General features: G+C 34.0%; 1 protein-coding gene and 1 long non-coding RNA gene across 5 annotated transcripts in view; one reads left to right on the forward strand and one right to left on the reverse strand.

Annotated features, from left to right (window-relative positions):
* Positions 1-7102, forward strand: part of LOC104793031 (ferredoxin-dependent glutamate synthase 2, chloroplastic) — a 12312-nt gene extending 5210 nt beyond the window's left edge. Inside the window, exons 12-33 of the mRNA XM_010519308.2 lie at positions 343-558; positions 1043-1200; positions 1409-1538; positions 1713-1771; positions 1849-1954; positions 2511-2607; positions 2893-3008; positions 3092-3289; positions 3383-3493; positions 3661-3900; positions 3973-4071; positions 4400-4495; positions 4628-4825; positions 4914-4988; positions 5065-5190; positions 5285-5383; positions 5641-5783; positions 5872-5965; positions 6044-6282; positions 6386-6464; positions 6549-6632; positions 6712-7102. Coding sequence (XP_010517610.1) covers positions 343-558; positions 1043-1200; positions 1409-1538; positions 1713-1771; positions 1849-1954; positions 2511-2607; positions 2893-3008; positions 3092-3289; positions 3383-3493; positions 3661-3900; positions 3973-4071; positions 4400-4495; positions 4628-4825; positions 4914-4988; positions 5065-5190; positions 5285-5383; positions 5641-5783; positions 5872-5965; positions 6044-6282; positions 6386-6464; positions 6549-6632; positions 6712-6891 — 2943 coding nt within the window. The 3' untranslated portion in view covers positions 6892-7102. The remainder of the gene's footprint in view (positions 1-342; positions 559-1042; positions 1201-1408; positions 1539-1712; positions 1772-1848; positions 1955-2510; positions 2608-2892; positions 3009-3091; positions 3290-3382; positions 3494-3660; positions 3901-3972; positions 4072-4399; positions 4496-4627; positions 4826-4913; positions 4989-5064; positions 5191-5284; positions 5384-5640; positions 5784-5871; positions 5966-6043; positions 6283-6385; positions 6465-6548; positions 6633-6711) is intronic.
* On the reverse strand, positions 11934-14390 carry LOC104793032. 4 transcript variants are annotated; one of them, XR_002032391.1, is made up of 6 exons: positions 14212-14389; positions 13831-13938; positions 13557-13599; positions 12715-13463; positions 12424-12554; positions 11934-12260 (listed from the first exon to the last, which is right to left on the reverse strand). It is a non-coding gene; the product is annotated as an uncharacterized LOC104793032 (long non-coding RNA). The 4 variants fall into 4 exon arrangements; XR_769179.2 differs by having other exon boundaries at positions 12715-12840; positions 12991-13599; positions 14212-14385; XR_769180.2 differs by having other exon boundaries at positions 12715-13599; positions 13870-13938; positions 14212-14390.

The raw sequence follows: 17615 nt of genomic DNA on the forward strand, positions 1-17615 counted from the left end.
TTGTACGTTTCATAAGAGGGCATTTGAACTGGTTTATTCGTCTGATCTTGGTTAACTGAATGCATGATTTGTCTTGGTAGATTATTGAACTGTCCTTGAAATGCTCTTTGTGGTTCTTCACATGGTCTACTTGCAGGTTACAAATCCAGCTATTGATCCTCTTCGAGAAGGATTGGTCATGTCACTTGAAGTTAATATTGGAAAGCGTGGTAATATATTGGAGGTTGGGCCTCAGAATGTTTCACAGGTCAGAATGCCTAAATTTTGGATTTTGTACTGGCTTAGAAATATTTGGCTTTTGCAAGATTTCATATTTGTCAAGACTTGTGATTTTATGAGCAGGTCGTTTTGTCTGGTCCTGTACTAAACGAACGGGAGCTTGAGGGTTTGCTCAGCGATCCACAATTAAAATCTGAAGTCTTGCCCACATTTTTTGACATTCATAGAGGCATTGAGGGATCTTTAAAGAAGGGTCTTCTAAAACTCTGTGAAGCTGCAGATGAAGCGGTTCGCAATGGTTCCCAAGTGCTTGTTCTCTCAGACAGATCTGATAATCCGGTACATGAAATTTTCCAAGTGTATGCGTTCAATAGTGATTTTAGATGTATGATATGTAAATTTATGATTATCAGCTCTTACAGTGCCCTCCTTTTACATTTAAGTTTTGGTCTACTAACAGCTATGCTCTAGGCTATGATTCCGAACTAGCAGCATTTTTGTCTTTGTTCATGCCAAAATTGGAACTGTCGAGGGAAAGAAAGCTAGAATGTGAACTTACCATTTCCATATTTCTGGTTGCACTGATGATTTTTTTTAGTGAACTGTTATTGTTGGCATCGTTAAAACGGTGTTCTGGTATGTATTCTCGCTGTTAGTCTTTGTATGCTTCACTGCTATCCAGTTTCCTTCAGTTATTACAATTTTCGTTAAACTGAAGCTCATTATCAGGGTCGTACTTGGGTGCTATTTTCTTTTCTAGCTATCTTTACATATTTGTAACTTCACTGTCCATTCCTAAATCAGCAGCCTATCCCTTTTTCAGGAACCAACTCGACCTGCAATTCCAATGCTGTTGGCTGTGGGTGCTGTTCACCAACATCTGATTCAAAATGGTCTTCGGATGTCAGCTTCGATAATTGCAGATACAGCTCAGTGCTTTAGTACGCATCACTTTGCCTGTTTGATTGGATATGGAGCAAGGTTTCTACTTTCTTTTTCATTGAATCTTTCACCTTATTAGGCTCTTTCACCAACATTGTTTATTCTCTCTTTCAGTCCTTTATGCTTAGTTTATGATACGCTCGTATTCTTGATTTTAAGTTGAATGATGATTTGAGAGTGCTTTCCTCAACTGTTAGATAACACATCTATTAAGATGATACGGAATTATGTCTATAACCATTTTCAGTGCTATATGCCCGTACCTAGCACTGGAGACATGTAGACAGTGGCGTCTGAGCAACAAGACCGTGAACATGATGAGAAACGGAAAAATGCCTACTGTAACTATGGAACAGGCTCAAAAGAATTATCGTAAGGTCAGAAAACTTCTAACCATTGACAGAAAAAGAAATTCGAGTGGTGATAAGCCGTTCTTGCATGCCTATATTGTTTGCAAAATTGATTGTAATCTTCCCCTGTTGTAATATCGCAACCGTCTTTATAAGTATTGGAAGAAAGGTATCCTAAGATTCTTTAAATTGCTATCACAGGCTGTTAACACTGGTCTTCTCAAGGTTCTCTCTAAGATGGGCATCTCGTTATTCTCTAGGTTCAGTTTCTGAACCATCTATTTTGTCTTTGACCTTATCACTGTATTTGTTGAACACATGAGCTCTTTCTTTTCAGTTATTGTGGAGCACAAATATTTGAGATTTATGGATTGGGGAATGAGGTTGTTGAATTCTCGTTCCGTGGTAGTGCATCTCAAATTGGTGGATTAACTTTGGATGAGGTCAGCCTACCCTAAACCTTTTTATACGAAGATATTTGATGAGTTGCCTGGTTTGAGTACATATATGTTACTGGAGTATTATTTTACGATATCAACTTAATACCTCTTAGATGTTAAGGTTCTGGACCTCAGTTTAGATGCTATTTTCATCTATAACACTAAACAGCAATACTAATATATGCACACATTTTTTGGCTTCTGTAATAGGCTTATATGCTAGTATTGTTGTTATTTTCCTCTCTTGATGTTGCTTTAGTTTTAAATAAGCGACTAGTTTTAACAGATGAATAGCTCAACTGTTGCTGAGAAATATAATTATCAGAGCTAGAGTGGAGTTTCATATAGTTCAATGGGAAACTCTGAAGGCAGGAACACTGAATTGTTAGTGAATACTTATGAAGTATTGAGTTTATACATGTTGAAGGTTCTTATAAAGACTGAGATCTCGTCTACTGTTTAATGCTTCTCATATTATATTTTCGCCCAATTTAAATTTGTTTTTATTACAAAGAGATGCCATTGGCATCTAGTTCCTAATTTCTCCTATATTTTGCAGCTGGCTAGGGAGACGTTAACTTTCTGGGTGAGGGCATTTTCTGAGGATACAGCCAAACGGCTAGAGAACTTTGGTTTCATTCAATTTAGGCCTGGAGGTACTTTTTTGGACTGAAAATGTTTTAGTTAGGAGCTTGCATGTCTATGCACAAATGCATACCCTCCTGCCACAAAGACATATCCTGCTGCCTTTGTATATATGTACAACTATGTCAAGTTAGATAGAGCTTTTGAAGTGTATATAAATTACATAATAAGGTTGCATATGCACAGACGCACCTTTCTATTTATCTGTTCCTTAAGTGGATTGTATTGCTACTGTTCGTTAGCCCATGAAGCTTTCTAGTATTATCTTTGATTTGGTATGTTTTGTTATTTGAAAGGCGAATACCACGGAAACAACCCAGAAATGTCTAAATTACTTCATAAAGCTGTCCGCGAAAAGAGTGAGACAGCCTATGCAGTCTATCAGCAACATTTATCCAACCGTCCTATTACGGTGAGTGCAATAATCTCATCTTCATATCTGATCGTCTGTTCTTTGGATCAAGTAAATATTATTTCTGTACATTCTTGCTGTAGGTTTTCCGCGATCTTCTTGAGTTCAAAAGTGACCGTAAGCCTATCCCGGTTGGGAAGGTTGAGCCTGCTTCCTGTATTGTGGAACGGTTTTGTACAGGTGGCATGTCTCTTGGAGCAATCTCAAGAGAAACTCATGAGACAATTGCTATTGCAATGAACAGATTAGGCGGAAAATCCAATTCAGGGGAAGGAGGGGAGGTAATACTCATTGTCTAGTTCAGATTTTTTTCAACTTCAGAAAGCAGAATTTACCTCCATAGTCGCTAAAAAATCGTCGCCTGATCTTTCTAGGATCCGATCCGCTGGAAGCCGCTTACAGATGTTGTTGATGGGTATTCTTCAACACTGCCGCATCTTAAAGGTCTTCGAAATGGGGATACAGCAACAAGTGCTATTAAGCAGGTAGCGGAAGTCAACTAGACTAGTGGACATTTCATATTAACATGTGTACAGTCTGCTCACGCTGAGGAAGTTACTTGGAACATCTTTTGTTTCCTCCATGGACATTCTTAATGTATACTCTGTCTAATGTTTCCCAAACATCAAAATGACCTTTTGTATTCTCATAGGTTGCTTCAGGACGTTTTGGTGTCACCCCGACGTTTTTGGTTAATGCGGACCAGTTGGAAATCAAAGTTGCTCAAGGAGCGAAGCCTGGTGAAGGTGGCCAACTTCCTGGGAAAAAAGTTAGCGCATATATTGCTAGACTCAGAAATTCTAAACCAGGAGTTCCGCTTATTTCCCCACCCCCACATCATGATATTTACTCCATAGAGGATCTGGCGCAGTTGATCTTTGATCTTCATCAGGTATTTTTCTTTGACTACAAGTATCTTACCAACTTTTCGAGTCACTCCCACTGAACAAATTTTAATAATCAGGTCAACCCCAAGGCAAAAGTGTCAGTCAAGCTTGTATCAGAAGCTGGAATAGGAACAGTTGCCTCAGGAGTAGCGAAAGCTAATGCTGATATCATACAGGTATGCACTTCAGAAGTAGCGAAAGCTAATGTCAGAAATCTGATATTAGAGAATTGTATATATTAGTCTTCTGATTATGCAATTCTTTAATCAACATCTTAGCTAATAAGACATGCAATTCTGCCATCAATTTGCTTTTAGTATGCACTCTCTGGGGCAATTCTTTGACAGTATAAACTTGGCTTCAGGGACCACTTCCATGTCTCTTCTAGTTTATCTATTAACGATCCTTATTCCATTTTTCAAAATTTTTGTATATGTTCATTTGTGTGTCTTTGAGTTACAGAAACATAGTTATAGATTTATGGATTTGCTTCTTTGTTTACAGATATCAGGGTATGATGGTGGAACTGGAGCTAGCCCTATAAGTTCCATAAAGCATGCTGGTGGCCCTTGGGAACTTGGACTAGCTGAAACCCAGAAGGTATATATACCTTCATAATGAGAATTTGTTATTTTCATTTTGGTTGACCATGTTTATCAACTTAATTTTTTCTGTGTAGTCTCCTATTAACTCCTTGATGTCTATTAATGGCTAAGATTCAATCTTTTGCAGACTCTTATTGGAAATGGACTTAGGGAAAGAGTCATTATCAGGGTTGATGGTGGGTTCAAGAGTGGTGTTGATGTGTTGATAGCTGCAGCTATGGGCGCTGATGAGTATGGATTTGGTACTCTGGCCATGATTGCCACAGGGTGTATTATGGCTCGTATTTGCCACACTAATAACTGCCCCGTTGGTGTTGCCAGTCAGGTAATGTGGACTCTCTTTTTAGTTGTTAATATATATTTTTCCAATTGATAACCATTTTCTGCTAAGATTTTTCTAAATTCGGTTACAGAGAGAGGAACTGCGTGCACGTTTCCCTGGTCTTCCCGGTGATCTTGTCAATTTCTTCTTGTATATTGCAGAGGAGGTGATCTTCGAGAAATTTTCACTTATATGTAATTTTCATTGGTTTTAGCACTCAATATTTCATCTAAATTTCGTAGGTGAGGGGGATACTAGCTCAGTTGGGGTATGAAAAATTGGATGATATAATTGGGCGGACAGATTTGCTAAAGCATAGGGATATCTCTCTCGTAAAAACTCATCTTGACCTCAGTTATCTCCTATCTGTAAGTCAAGAACTGTACTTATTGTTTTTATTGTGCATACACCTACCTGCAACCTGTATTGGTGTAAATCTTATTTCTTCTTCAAAATTTTCAGTCGGCTGGGCTGCCAAAACGAAGCAGTACTTCCATTAGGAAGCAGGAGGTTCACTCAAATGGTCCTGTTCTTGATGATACTCTACTTCAGGATCCAGAGGTAAGCATAGTTTCTTACTTGTTGACTCTTGAACTAGACTATATATTAGTTTCTTACTTGTTGACTCTTGAACTAAACATATTGATTATGTAGCTTATGCACAAATCTCAAAACAACCTTGTTTAGTTGTTTATGACTGCTTTTACTTTAGTAGAGCCTAGACTTTCAAAGAAAGAGGTTTTACTGTATGTATGGTAGAGTAAACTCTTCTACATATGCAAGAATACTCTAATACTTACTTTTTGGTTGCTTCCCAGATAATGGATGCAATTGAGAATGAAAAAACAGTTGACAAAACCATGAGTATATACAACGTGGACCGTGCTGTTTGCGGTCGGATTGCTGGGGTGATTGCGAAGAAATACGGAGACACAGGTTTTGCTGGACAACTGAACCTAACGTAAGAAAAATACCATCCAAATTTTGAATAGATATTTAATGAGATATGCATGTTTTAAACTTTCACAATCCACTATGTACCCCTATAGGTTCACTGGAAGTGCTGGCCAATCGTTTGCATGTTTCCTAACTCCTGGAATGAATATACGTCTTGTGGGTGAAGCCAACGACTATGTGGGAAAGGTGTGTCTCAAATTCGATATTTTCTTTCGACAATATTTTGTATGAATGGTCTCGTGATGTACACTTTTACCTCACAAGGGAATGGCCGGAGGTGAAGTTGTGATATTACCAGTGGAATCGACTGGTTTTCGCCCTGAAGACGCAACTATTGTAGGAAACACTTGTCTGTATGGTGCAACTGGTGGGTTCTTATTTGTCAGAGGCAAAGCAGGAGAGAGATTTGCGGTTAGAAACTCTCTAGCTCAAGCTGTAGTTGAAGGCACTGGAGATCATTGCTGTGAATATATGACTGGTGGTTGTGTCGTTGTACTTGGGAAGTAAGTAACACCTCATTTTCTCAGCGTTGAGCCCTAAACCAGAACCTAGAACTGAATAGTCTTAAACGCTGAAGGTCATTATCGTTTCTCTCTGAAACTGCAGAGTTGGTAGAAACGTAGCCGCCGGGATGACAGGTGGACTGGCATATATCCTTGACGAGGACAATACACTCCTCCCTAAGGTTTAACATTACAAAGTCTGCTAATAGATGTGGTAACTTTTTTCTCTAAAGTTTGTGAAACATTGAAATAAACGCAATGAACAGGTGAACAAGGAGATAGTGAAGATCCAAAGAGTGACTTCACCAGTGGGACAAACACAACTTAAGAGCCTGATCCAAGCTCATGCGGTAACTAACTAATTCTCTCTTTCTTGTCTCTTCACGGTCACGGATACAATTCATCTCATGAATCGCTCTATTATGATAGGAGAAAACGGGAAGCAGCAAAGGAGCAATGATTGTAGAGGAATGGGACAAGTATCTAGGAATGTTCTGGCAACTTGTACCGCCGAGTGAAGAAGACACACTTGAGGCTAACTCCGACCACATCCTGAAAACAAGCACCGGAGATGAAGAACAGATTTCAAACACATATGCACAGAAGTAAACAATTTGATCCTTGGTATCTTGTTCATCTTTTGTACAGTCAAGTCCTGGTGGTGAGAAGTTCTCCATTTGATTTTGACATGGATTTGGACTGGATTGTTTTATCTTTCTATTAGTTTGCTCGGACATTAATAATAAAACGAATGTCCAGCTTGTCTTGTATTTGGTTTTTCAAGGTAAGATTTTATCTAAGTATGTGATATAGAAGAAAATTAGTGGTCAAACTAAAAATTAAATCTAATGGTAAATGAATTTAGAATAAAAGTTGGTTCAGCTTAGATTCAAATGTTGGTTTATGTTAGATTTAATATGGATAACTTTAACAGAACTAATCTTTAGGTTTTTTATTTATTTATGGACCACTTATTTTGATTAGTCCGAATCACTTCGATTTTCTCTGGTCAAATTATTGGTAGTCTCTCCACGTCGGTAAATATGAAAAAATAAAACATGTAAGAGACTCTTGAGATATATGCATGAGCTGAAATATTCTGATATGTATTTGTACTAGAAGAAAATATAATTCTTGTGTATACAAAGATATGCATTTTGAAAGTAATTTAATTTCCTAACTTAAAAAAAAAAAATCTGTTGAGATTTTCTAGTAATGCATGTACGTTGAACGTTTTAAAAAGTTTAAAAGACACAGTTTGTTTAAACCGATGTGTGTCCCCAAATGAATGAATGGGTCACGAGAAAGGTACGTGTGTGTTCGTTGACAATAATAAACTCCATTAAGTTTTTTAATGTTTATACTTCCCTCTGTTGTGTCTCAAAACAGAGGTATAGCTGACACGTGTGAACGTCCGTCTCTTAACGTCAGTATTATTTTTCGTGTCCCGTGAAATTTTCCAATCTATTGAATATAGAAAGTTCTTATAAACACCAAAATAAATCGAAAGTTCTTTCTAAGCACCAAAAACCGGAATTGACACGTTCATTGCATACTCACCGAAAGCCAGAGAAGAAGAAGATGTCAGCATTTACTAATTTTACAACAACAAAAAAATGGCAAGAGAGCGTAAGTTCAGTGCATTTGCGAGAGAAATCGTTACGTCTTCTCTTATCTTCCTCTCCTTAACCAACAGTACTATACATTGTATCTTTCTATAAATTCTGTGTTATCTCTGCCGTTTATTTTGACTGTTCGTTTTCGATACGAATGAAACACAATATTTCGAGATAAAAATGTCAAGAAGATAACAAGTATTTAGCTGTTGTTCAGTCGGTAGTCAGCAATTAATGATGCTTACAAAGTTTATTAGTACTAGATTTAAATCAAACTTTTAAAATCATCTTTTCACGAATGAGTATCTATACTAGTATTTTTGCAGCAGTTTTTACTCAAAAATACTTTTTAGGAAAGTTTTTGCATTTATTGTTATTTAATGCTTATGTTCATATTCTAAACAAGTTTAGTTAATCCTCTCTACTATCTTTATAATCAAACATAATTAAAATATTTTAAATATTCATATATAATATTCTATAATTAATATAGATATTTAGAAGATTTATTCCATATAAAAAAGAATTATTCTCCTATCATCTTTTTTGATTTTAAATTTTAAATTTAGTGAATCATCATATAATACATAAAGTTAATAAAATGTGTATTTTTCTGTATATATTGTGACTTAATTTTTTAAAACAAACATATATTACTCAATTAATATAAAAATTGTGTGTTCAACATACATATATAGTAAATTATAAAATTTTAAGAAGTTTATAATTTGAAACTGATATATCTAAACTTAATAAAATGTTTAAAATTATGAATATTTAAACATATTGAATTTTCAAAATAACACAAACGAGTTATATTACATGACGGGTTATATGACATTACATGATTGAATTGATAATATTAAAAAATAAAATATCATTAATATGATATTTTAATACGGGTTTAATCCTTATTTTACTATTTTAACAATACCAATATAAAATATGTCGAATCAAACTGATTTAATTAAAATTGTATTAAACAACAATTGTTGTGCGGTATACCACGAATTATATACTAAATCACTAAAATTAACAAAAGAGAAGTATATTAGCAAAATTAGTATTAAAATAGTATATTAATAAAAAAAATCAGAAAAAAAATTGTCCCGAGATGTACCGCAGAAAAAAATTGTCCCGAGATGTACCGCAGGGTGATAATCTACTTGAATCAATACTATTGACGTTCATTTCGTTGGCCCACCTATAACCATCCCAAATTAAAGCGTCCTTACCTACAAATTATATCTCTAATAAGGATATAAGTCAAATAACTAACGACCGTGGAAAAAGAAAAGAACTAACTAATTGTCAAAAAAAAAAAAACTATATGAGAAAGTGAAAAACCTTTTCAATAGAATAAATCGGAAATAACCATATATAACCTTATTGTATATTACGTTATTATAAGAAATTTTTCGATGGAGTAAAACGAAAACCAACCTATGTAATCAATTACACTATGTGAGAACAAAAAAAATCAGCAAGTGAATCGGGAAGCATATACAGTATTGTCAATTACAATATATACGTACGTAAAAGTATAGCATGTATGTATTTGGCCAAATTTTCTAGTAGTATTTATTTCGTGATGCATTTAATAGCCTTTTCCCTATATGTATTTTTATTTAATTGTAACGCTGAAATAAATATATAAAACGGTTTCAAGTTTCCTAACGAGCGTCCCCTCCGTCAAATCCCAAGCGATTCAAGACCGTGAGTGCTGATTCCTTAACTAATGAGTGGCGTTACATTACTAGTAAATTTTTAAAAATGAAGGAAAAAATAATCGAATATCATTCATATTGCATGTATAATTCTATAACGCAACATTTTTAATTTCAGTGTATAATTCAGAAACTCGAATCTGTGATCATTGAGTGCTAAAAAAATATTATATACGGTCTGATGATATNGGGAAGCATATACAGTATTGTCAATTACAATATATACGTACGTAAAAGTATAGCATGTATGTATTTGGCCAAATTTTCTAGTAGTATTTATTTCGTGAAGCATTTAATAATCTTTTCCCTATATGTATTTTTATTTAATTGTAACGCTGAAATAAGTAAATAAAACGGTTTCAAGTTTCCTAACGAGCGTCCCCTCCGTCAAATCCTAAGCGATTCAAGAACGTGAGTGCTGATTCCATAACTAATGAGTGGCGTTACATTACTAGTAAATTTTTAAAAATAAAGGAAAAAATAATCGAATATCATTCATATTGCATATCAGCATATGTAAAATTCCATAACGCAAAATTTCAGTGTATAATGCAGAAACACGAATCTGTGATCATTGAGTGCTACAAAATATTATATACGGACTGACGATAAATCTCGTTCTTGCATCGATAGAAAATGGTTTGATTAATTAGAAAATTAGAGATACACTACAAATTTTACAATGACTCTTATCAGAAGATCCCATTTGAATCCCCCAAAGAAGAAAATGAAAAGAAAAATTAAATAAAAAAATAAACAAGGAAAAGATCTAATTTTGAATCAAATGGTCCGGATACTGCATGGATTTAACAGTTATCGTCAAATGAAACAAAGAACCCAAAACCCATCAAACGACGACGCATTCACATATGTGCGTTGTGTCATCTGGATCGAATAGCACATTATATTGTCTCGCACTATCATCACATATTCACATTACATGACTATGAGTAATGAGTAGTGTCAAAAGAAGAAGAAGAAGAAGAAGAAGAGAGAAGATGAGATTGATGAGGTGGATAACAAATGGCTAAGTAAATAAGCATTAGCATCAGCACCACCGGAATTCCCATCAAAATCAACGGAGGGGGCGGAAGAGGTGGCAGAACGGCCGGAAGAACCGCTAATAGAACTATCACCACACCGATCATAAACATTACTAGCTATGCTCCTTTTGTATATAAATCTTCTCTTTTCTTTCTATGTTCCTGCACATATATGTTTGTGTGTGTGTATATATATTGTCGTATAGGTTTTCAATAACTCTCTTTATTTTTATTTTTTTTTGTAATTACATTTTTGTTCGTTTTCCTTTTTTATGTGTGTGAGAGAGAAAGACGTTACGGCTTACAAGTGAAGCTCATGCACTGAGCAACACTATTTGCTTATTCGCCCAATGACAAATATCGTTCTTTTTATTTTCATTTAACATATTTATTTGAAATATTATTAATAAATTAATAGTAATACATATTTCATCTCTCTCTACTTTAGTAAAAAATAGTCTCTCCATTTGAAATAAATGTCAAATTATTTTTTCACACATTGTAAAGGAAACAAAAAAATACCCTCAATCAATTTTCTATTGTTAATAAAAAATTATAAAGTGAAAACTGGAATTACGATAAAGTAAACACATTTTAAGAAAATGGAATCTAAAGTTATATTGACAGCGTAAGATAGTAGTACTTGTCATAAATGATTAAAGTAGAGGTTGTTGGAAAAACAAAACCAAGAATCTAAAATATGGAGGGACGTTTGACAAGGGTAGGAGGCTAGCTACGTATTAACGTGGCGGCTTTAATTAGTTTCCATTAATGTGCATTTAGATGACTGAAACCGTAAGGAGGGGTTGGTGAATTTATAGGAGAGAGTGTGTTTGATACTCTGAATCTGAAAATCAAGTCGTTTTAAGTGTATTTAGTTCATCTTATTCCACCATATACATTTAACCCAATTTATTGCGATTGTCCATTTTAGGTCTTTCTCAACGGCTAATCAAAAAATATGTCTTTTTTATTATTTTTTTTTTCCTTTTCCTTCAAATATAAAAGTTTGTTTGTATATAGTGTCAGTGTTGAGGCTTGTTTCTTAGAGCAAGATTATTGGAGGTTCATATATTAGGATACTTAGATACTGTTTGAATTGTTTATGAATTAATTGCATACTGTTTAAATTCTAAGAACTCTTGATCTCTTAATTAAAATTATATCCTCAAATGGTAGTATATAATTATTGGTCTCTTATTTTGAAAATATAGTTTTTTGAAATTTAAAAGTTTTGAGTAACAGCTCCAACAAATTGCACAACATTAGGATAAGTAACATCTCCAATAAAGTAAGTTCGTGTTTGAACGCATTTTTGTGCGTAAACAAAAAAATTCAGATGAATAAATTTGCAGAACAAACGTAATACATGAAAAGCAAACAAGATAAACACAGAGAGAATGAAGCGAATTACAGAAAAACATAAAGAGATACTCATTTGAAGAGAAGAGTAAAACATACATAGTTTCATGATCCTTGTAAAGATCCTTATCAAGTATCTCAGAACTTTGGCTAGAGAAAGATGACCTTTCCAACAATCTCGGTTGCAGATAATACGCCTCCTCTCCACGAACATCAATCGCAACACTCAGCTGCAGATAACAAAACAAATACCAAAAAATTACACAATCACTTATCAAGCTTCATTAAGTTTGGTTCTCAAGAGCAGTATACTCACAATTTGTTCACCAAAGTCGGTGTTAACAACATAGCAAACAATACCCAGAAAACAAGAACAAAGCATTAAGAATATACCTGTGATTTGCAGATCGCATTCATCTATCAACTTCTTAAATTTGGAGTCACTAGGTCCATTTGCAATGGAAACACCCTTTTCAAGAGCTGTTTTCACAGTCAGATAATCTTCAAGCTTCATACAAGCAGTTCTACAAATACAAAAACCAAAACATGAACTATTGAATTAATAACTTGACTGTAAACCACATAAACTGCTAATATGACAAACAAAGGAATCAGATAGATTTTAACTCTCACTAAAACTTAAAAGACATGACTAACACATAGGAGGAAATAGCAATAGCGTACCCTTTCTTAGATAAACTTTGGTCAGTGAAGGATCCAACTCAATTGCTTTGTGTGCATCTGCCACGGCCTCTTCCCATTGAGAAACAGGAGACCGTAAAAGAGAGACATTAGCTGGTTCCTCATGATCTGCAACAAAGAGAGACATTAGCTGATCTAAAAGAAACAATAAAATAAAAGGGAAAGAGAAGACCGTCAATGACTGCATCAAACGGATTTCTGTCTCAACCGGATTGATATCAATACAAACAAGCTTATCTTTGCAGCATTTATACACACCATTCTCATCCATCTCTGTTCATAGGATTTCACAAAAACACTAACAATGCATTTCATTGCATCTCTGTTCATAGGAGCTCAAACGCTAGAAATATGTGCAGCATCCAATGCTAGCGGCTTGGGAAATGCTTATCAGAATCCAATGCTGCTGCTAGCACGAGAGATGGATAAGCCGACTCCACCTTACTCACAACATCAGACTCCCCTACACACTTCCCCCAGGGGTGACAAAAGCTCATTAACTCCTCCACACTTCGCCAAAGTCGCAGCCTGAACAAAAAAAACTACAAACAACAAACAGCTACATACAAGGCAACATAAACTGAGCCACCAACAGAGCCACATCAAAGCCTCAAACGGATCCGCTCTGAAACCTCCACAACACCACCGCTCTGAAACCTCCACAACACCACATCAAACCACAACTTTCTCAACAGCTTCACAGATTTTTTCAATTTGAGGCAGATACTGTTCTGCAAATGGTTTATTGAATTATAATGAATTGAAAGCTAAACTCACCAGCCATGGTAAAGTACAAGAATAGAGGAATAAAGAAGATGTCCCACCGCATTGTTCAACCTCGGATCATTTGAGAAGCTACCATGTTCACTGCAATATGATCAATAACAAAAATTAATAATTTCATTGACAATTCAAAAGGAGATTACACAGAGTTGCAATTACTAGCTGCACGATTACACAAACTTAATAAGTGTGTTCACTGCGATTACTCTCATTAGTAAAAGCAAGCCTGAGAGATAGAATCACATAGAAAAAAACAAAGGGTTTTGTTTCATCAGAGATGTCACTATGAACACACTTATTAAGTTTATGCAATACCATTATTCATGAATCTACAGAGTTGAAGATGTTTGGTACTCAGGTTAAAGATATCGACTTGACCCATCAATTTCCACAAAAGTATTCCACACATAAGGTATTTTACATCTGCAATAACAAGAAACCGATTACAAAAAACACAACTGCAATAATACTGAAACCGATTACAAAAACAAAAGAAAGCATTCATATCATAATTGAAACCGATTACAAAAACACAAGAAAGCATCCATATCATACAATCGAGTTAAACAGCAACATCATATCTGAAGACATTGCAATAATCCTAATTTTCTAACATAAATCAAAGAACCCTAATTTTAATTTTTAACATAAATAAAATTCGAGTCTACTATATAAGAGAACCCTTCGAATTCATACCTTTCTTCTGATTCCAGGTCTTTCGATTCAAAACCTTCAAGCTTCTGATTCCAAATTCATCAATCGTTTTGTCGATTCAATCGCAACCGAGAGAGAGAGAGGAAAAAAGAAAAAAATCGAACAGGAAATGTTTTTTTTTTTCTCTTTTGTATTATTCTTTCGACCAACAAAATGGCGACACGTATCACCCTTTAAACCAAGTTTCAATCTCTTATATATAAAGAGAGATCTTATAATTTTTCTTCATTTCTGATTAATTTTTTTTTACCAAAAGACTAAGAGCTCTCTTATGAACCCCGGATAAAGAAGGTCTTAGGCAAGTGGGGATATATTAACATAGTTGCTTGTCTATTACATTTTGTTTTCCATAGTTTCTCTCATAGGTTCTTCTTTTATACCAACGTACCCCATAAAAAATGTACTCGAGCTGTTCTCTTTCTTTTGTAGAGATGTGATAATATATTTTCTATGTTCCATAATATAATATAAGATGTTTTAAAAAAAAATATTTGTTCCATTTTGTAAATATATATATATATATATATAATACAGATTTTTAATATTGTTAGGTAAATTAAGACCTTTCCAAGATTTCGAAGTTTTAAAAAATGATTACCGAAAATGATGATACTAAGAATAGAATAGGGTACAATGAAGGTTAGTTTCATTCGGGTATTGATGCATGCATAGAAATATCTCGCTTTCTTTCAATATCCGAATCAAACCAATTAATCTTGATTTAAATTAATCTCAAAGAGAAAACCATCAATAGATAATTTTATATTAGTCATCCATATTTTTTACACTTCATTATTTTGTTAAAAAATATAGTTGTTAGTTTCCATCAGTTTGAACATTTAACTTAATTATATATATATAATACAAATTTCTATATACAAATTATAAATGTATTTGATACTTTAAAATCTTTTTAATAACGGAATGAAATTAAATATTATTTTGTAAAAAGAAACTAAACCAAAACATTTGAAAGAGGGAGTAATGTTCAAATTATAATCATATGTAACACTTCTCTACCCATAAGAGTTCCAAACATTTGAATGTGAATTTGTAAAACAAGTACATTCCGTGTCTAGGGATTATATGATGAGTCACGTAATCATCACTTAACGTCGTTATTCACACACAATTTATCCGAACTTTTTGTGTTCCTTCCTTTTCTCGGAATTATCCCTAAGGTTACGATTGAGTCACTAAAGCCCATAATCTCGTGACCAAACAAAAAAAAAATTAATAATAATAAAGAGCAGAATTTCAAGACGTATGCTATCAAACTCACCTGTATGTATAGGTGCAGTGGATCTGATTTGTGTGGACAAATTAAATGCCTTCTCGTATGCTTTTTGTTTTGTCGATAGATAGAGACTCTTCTATAAAGCGATGATAAAGATTATTTAATTATTTTTGTTCCTTTTTTTCTTACTTCAATTTGGTCAAATCTCCTTTCTGTTTTGCGTATTGTCTCAAAACTCGCCTACACTATTTCCCCGGATAAATGATCTCATATCATATGGATGATGATTACAAAGTTGAAGAGCTCAATTTTGAGTGATTATAACAACATCAATAAAATGTAGTCACCATTTCGTGATTAAATTTAATTTGAAACTGTTTTCTTTTAAATCCACTTGTTGGAAAATTGGAACGTAGTGTGTGAATAGATGCATGCATGATATTTGTGAAGTCAATTCTTCTTTCTTTTTGAACTTTACATAGTTCTTCTTTGAGTTATATCATTAGACCGACGACAATGCTCATCCCCAAACTATTTTTCATGATATAACATAAGATAATGCTCACATATTGGCTAGTCGTTACACAATCATGAGTTACAAACTCTTTTACCTGCCAGCCGTCGTGCCTACGTACAAGTCAAATTCAAATTTATAACTTCTCTTCATTTGCAAAAAGCAATATTGGCACAGCGATAAGAATGATTCAACACTTGTATATGCTGTGATACAATTCACCCAGTGTTGCTAATTGCTATATAGGTTTAGAGTCTAGACCAAATAGTCGATACTATGCACTGCAGTACATATGTATTATTGGGTGTATAATTCAAAAATGGAATAAATTGATTGATAAGAACATTGATACACGAAGAAGGAGCATGCTTCTTGTTTTTTCTGGTACATCAACTTTAACAGTCGACGTTCACTGTACGCATGACCAAAGTAAGAGTAGCAATCTTACGTTTTGAAGAAATTAGGGGGAAAGGAAACGAAGGGGGAATCAAACTTAAGAAATAAGACAGATCTTAAAAAAAAAAAAAAAAATCAGAAATCAGAAATCACTTTTGACCATATTAAAAGAATCTAACTGTGTGTCGATGGCTTATGACGACCAGATGGCGCATCCACTTAGTCTGTCTCTCGGACACCAAAGGACGATTCCCTATTTAATAAGTAATAACATAGGTGTGGTCCACACCAGACCCAATGAAAAATCTAGATGTACAAACAAACATACATTCATATTAAATAAACAAGTGATCGATGTAATATGATAAACAGTGTACTTATTACAAATTGTGATGTTACTGACTTGCAGTTATCAAGTAATTTGCGTCACATTATTAAATATTTCACATTTTCCATTTTATAAGATGTTTCAGCTAAAGATACGTATAAAAAAATATTTCACATTTTTATAAAAATATTGATTTTTTAGTATAAAATTAACCAATTATATAAACATATTTATATATATATAGATGATCACAAAATGTTTAGTATATTTAAATTTGTATAGAAAATTATTTTTAAAAAATAAAGAAAAATTCCTAGACATCTTATAAAATAGGAGGTCTATCATTTTCAATATTTTTCTCTGGATTGTTTTATATATATTTTTTATAAGTTTATACATCCTAGCTTGACCATTTTTGGTTTAATTTAGTTTTTTACTTCAAGTAATGCATGTATGATGTTTTGGAAAAACATTTACATAATTTTTGAACAGCAATCAATTTAAATATAAACATAAGTGATAGAGTCTGGAGATCTCCTTTTGTCGAGAAGCCATTTTGACCAAAGAGTCTGCCTCTGCCACTTCATTACATTGGCGGGGAACCGGTTTGAAATCAATACATGCAAAGCTTTTCGCCCAACGACATATGTCCTCAATCAAATTATTCGTGACGGTGTATTCTTTCTTTGCCTTTGGAATTAAGTCGGTGAGCTCCTAGCGCAGTCTCCTTCCATTATTTTACCAGAATTAGAACTGGCCACGCCAAACCGATTGTATCGCATGATAGGAAGATTTATACCTTCCGCAGAAATCGATGCAACCTTGACAACTTAGTTGTATATAGGTTTAAAAGTATATCGTCATCGTATATAGTTTCAAGATTAGATAGAAGATTTTTTTTTTTTTTTTTT

The sequence above is a fragment of the Camelina sativa genome, chromosome 6 (assembly GCF_000633955.1).
Source record: "Camelina sativa cultivar DH55 chromosome 6, Cs, whole genome shotgun sequence".
NCBI lineage: Eukaryota > Viridiplantae > Streptophyta > Magnoliopsida > Brassicales > Brassicaceae > Camelina > Camelina sativa.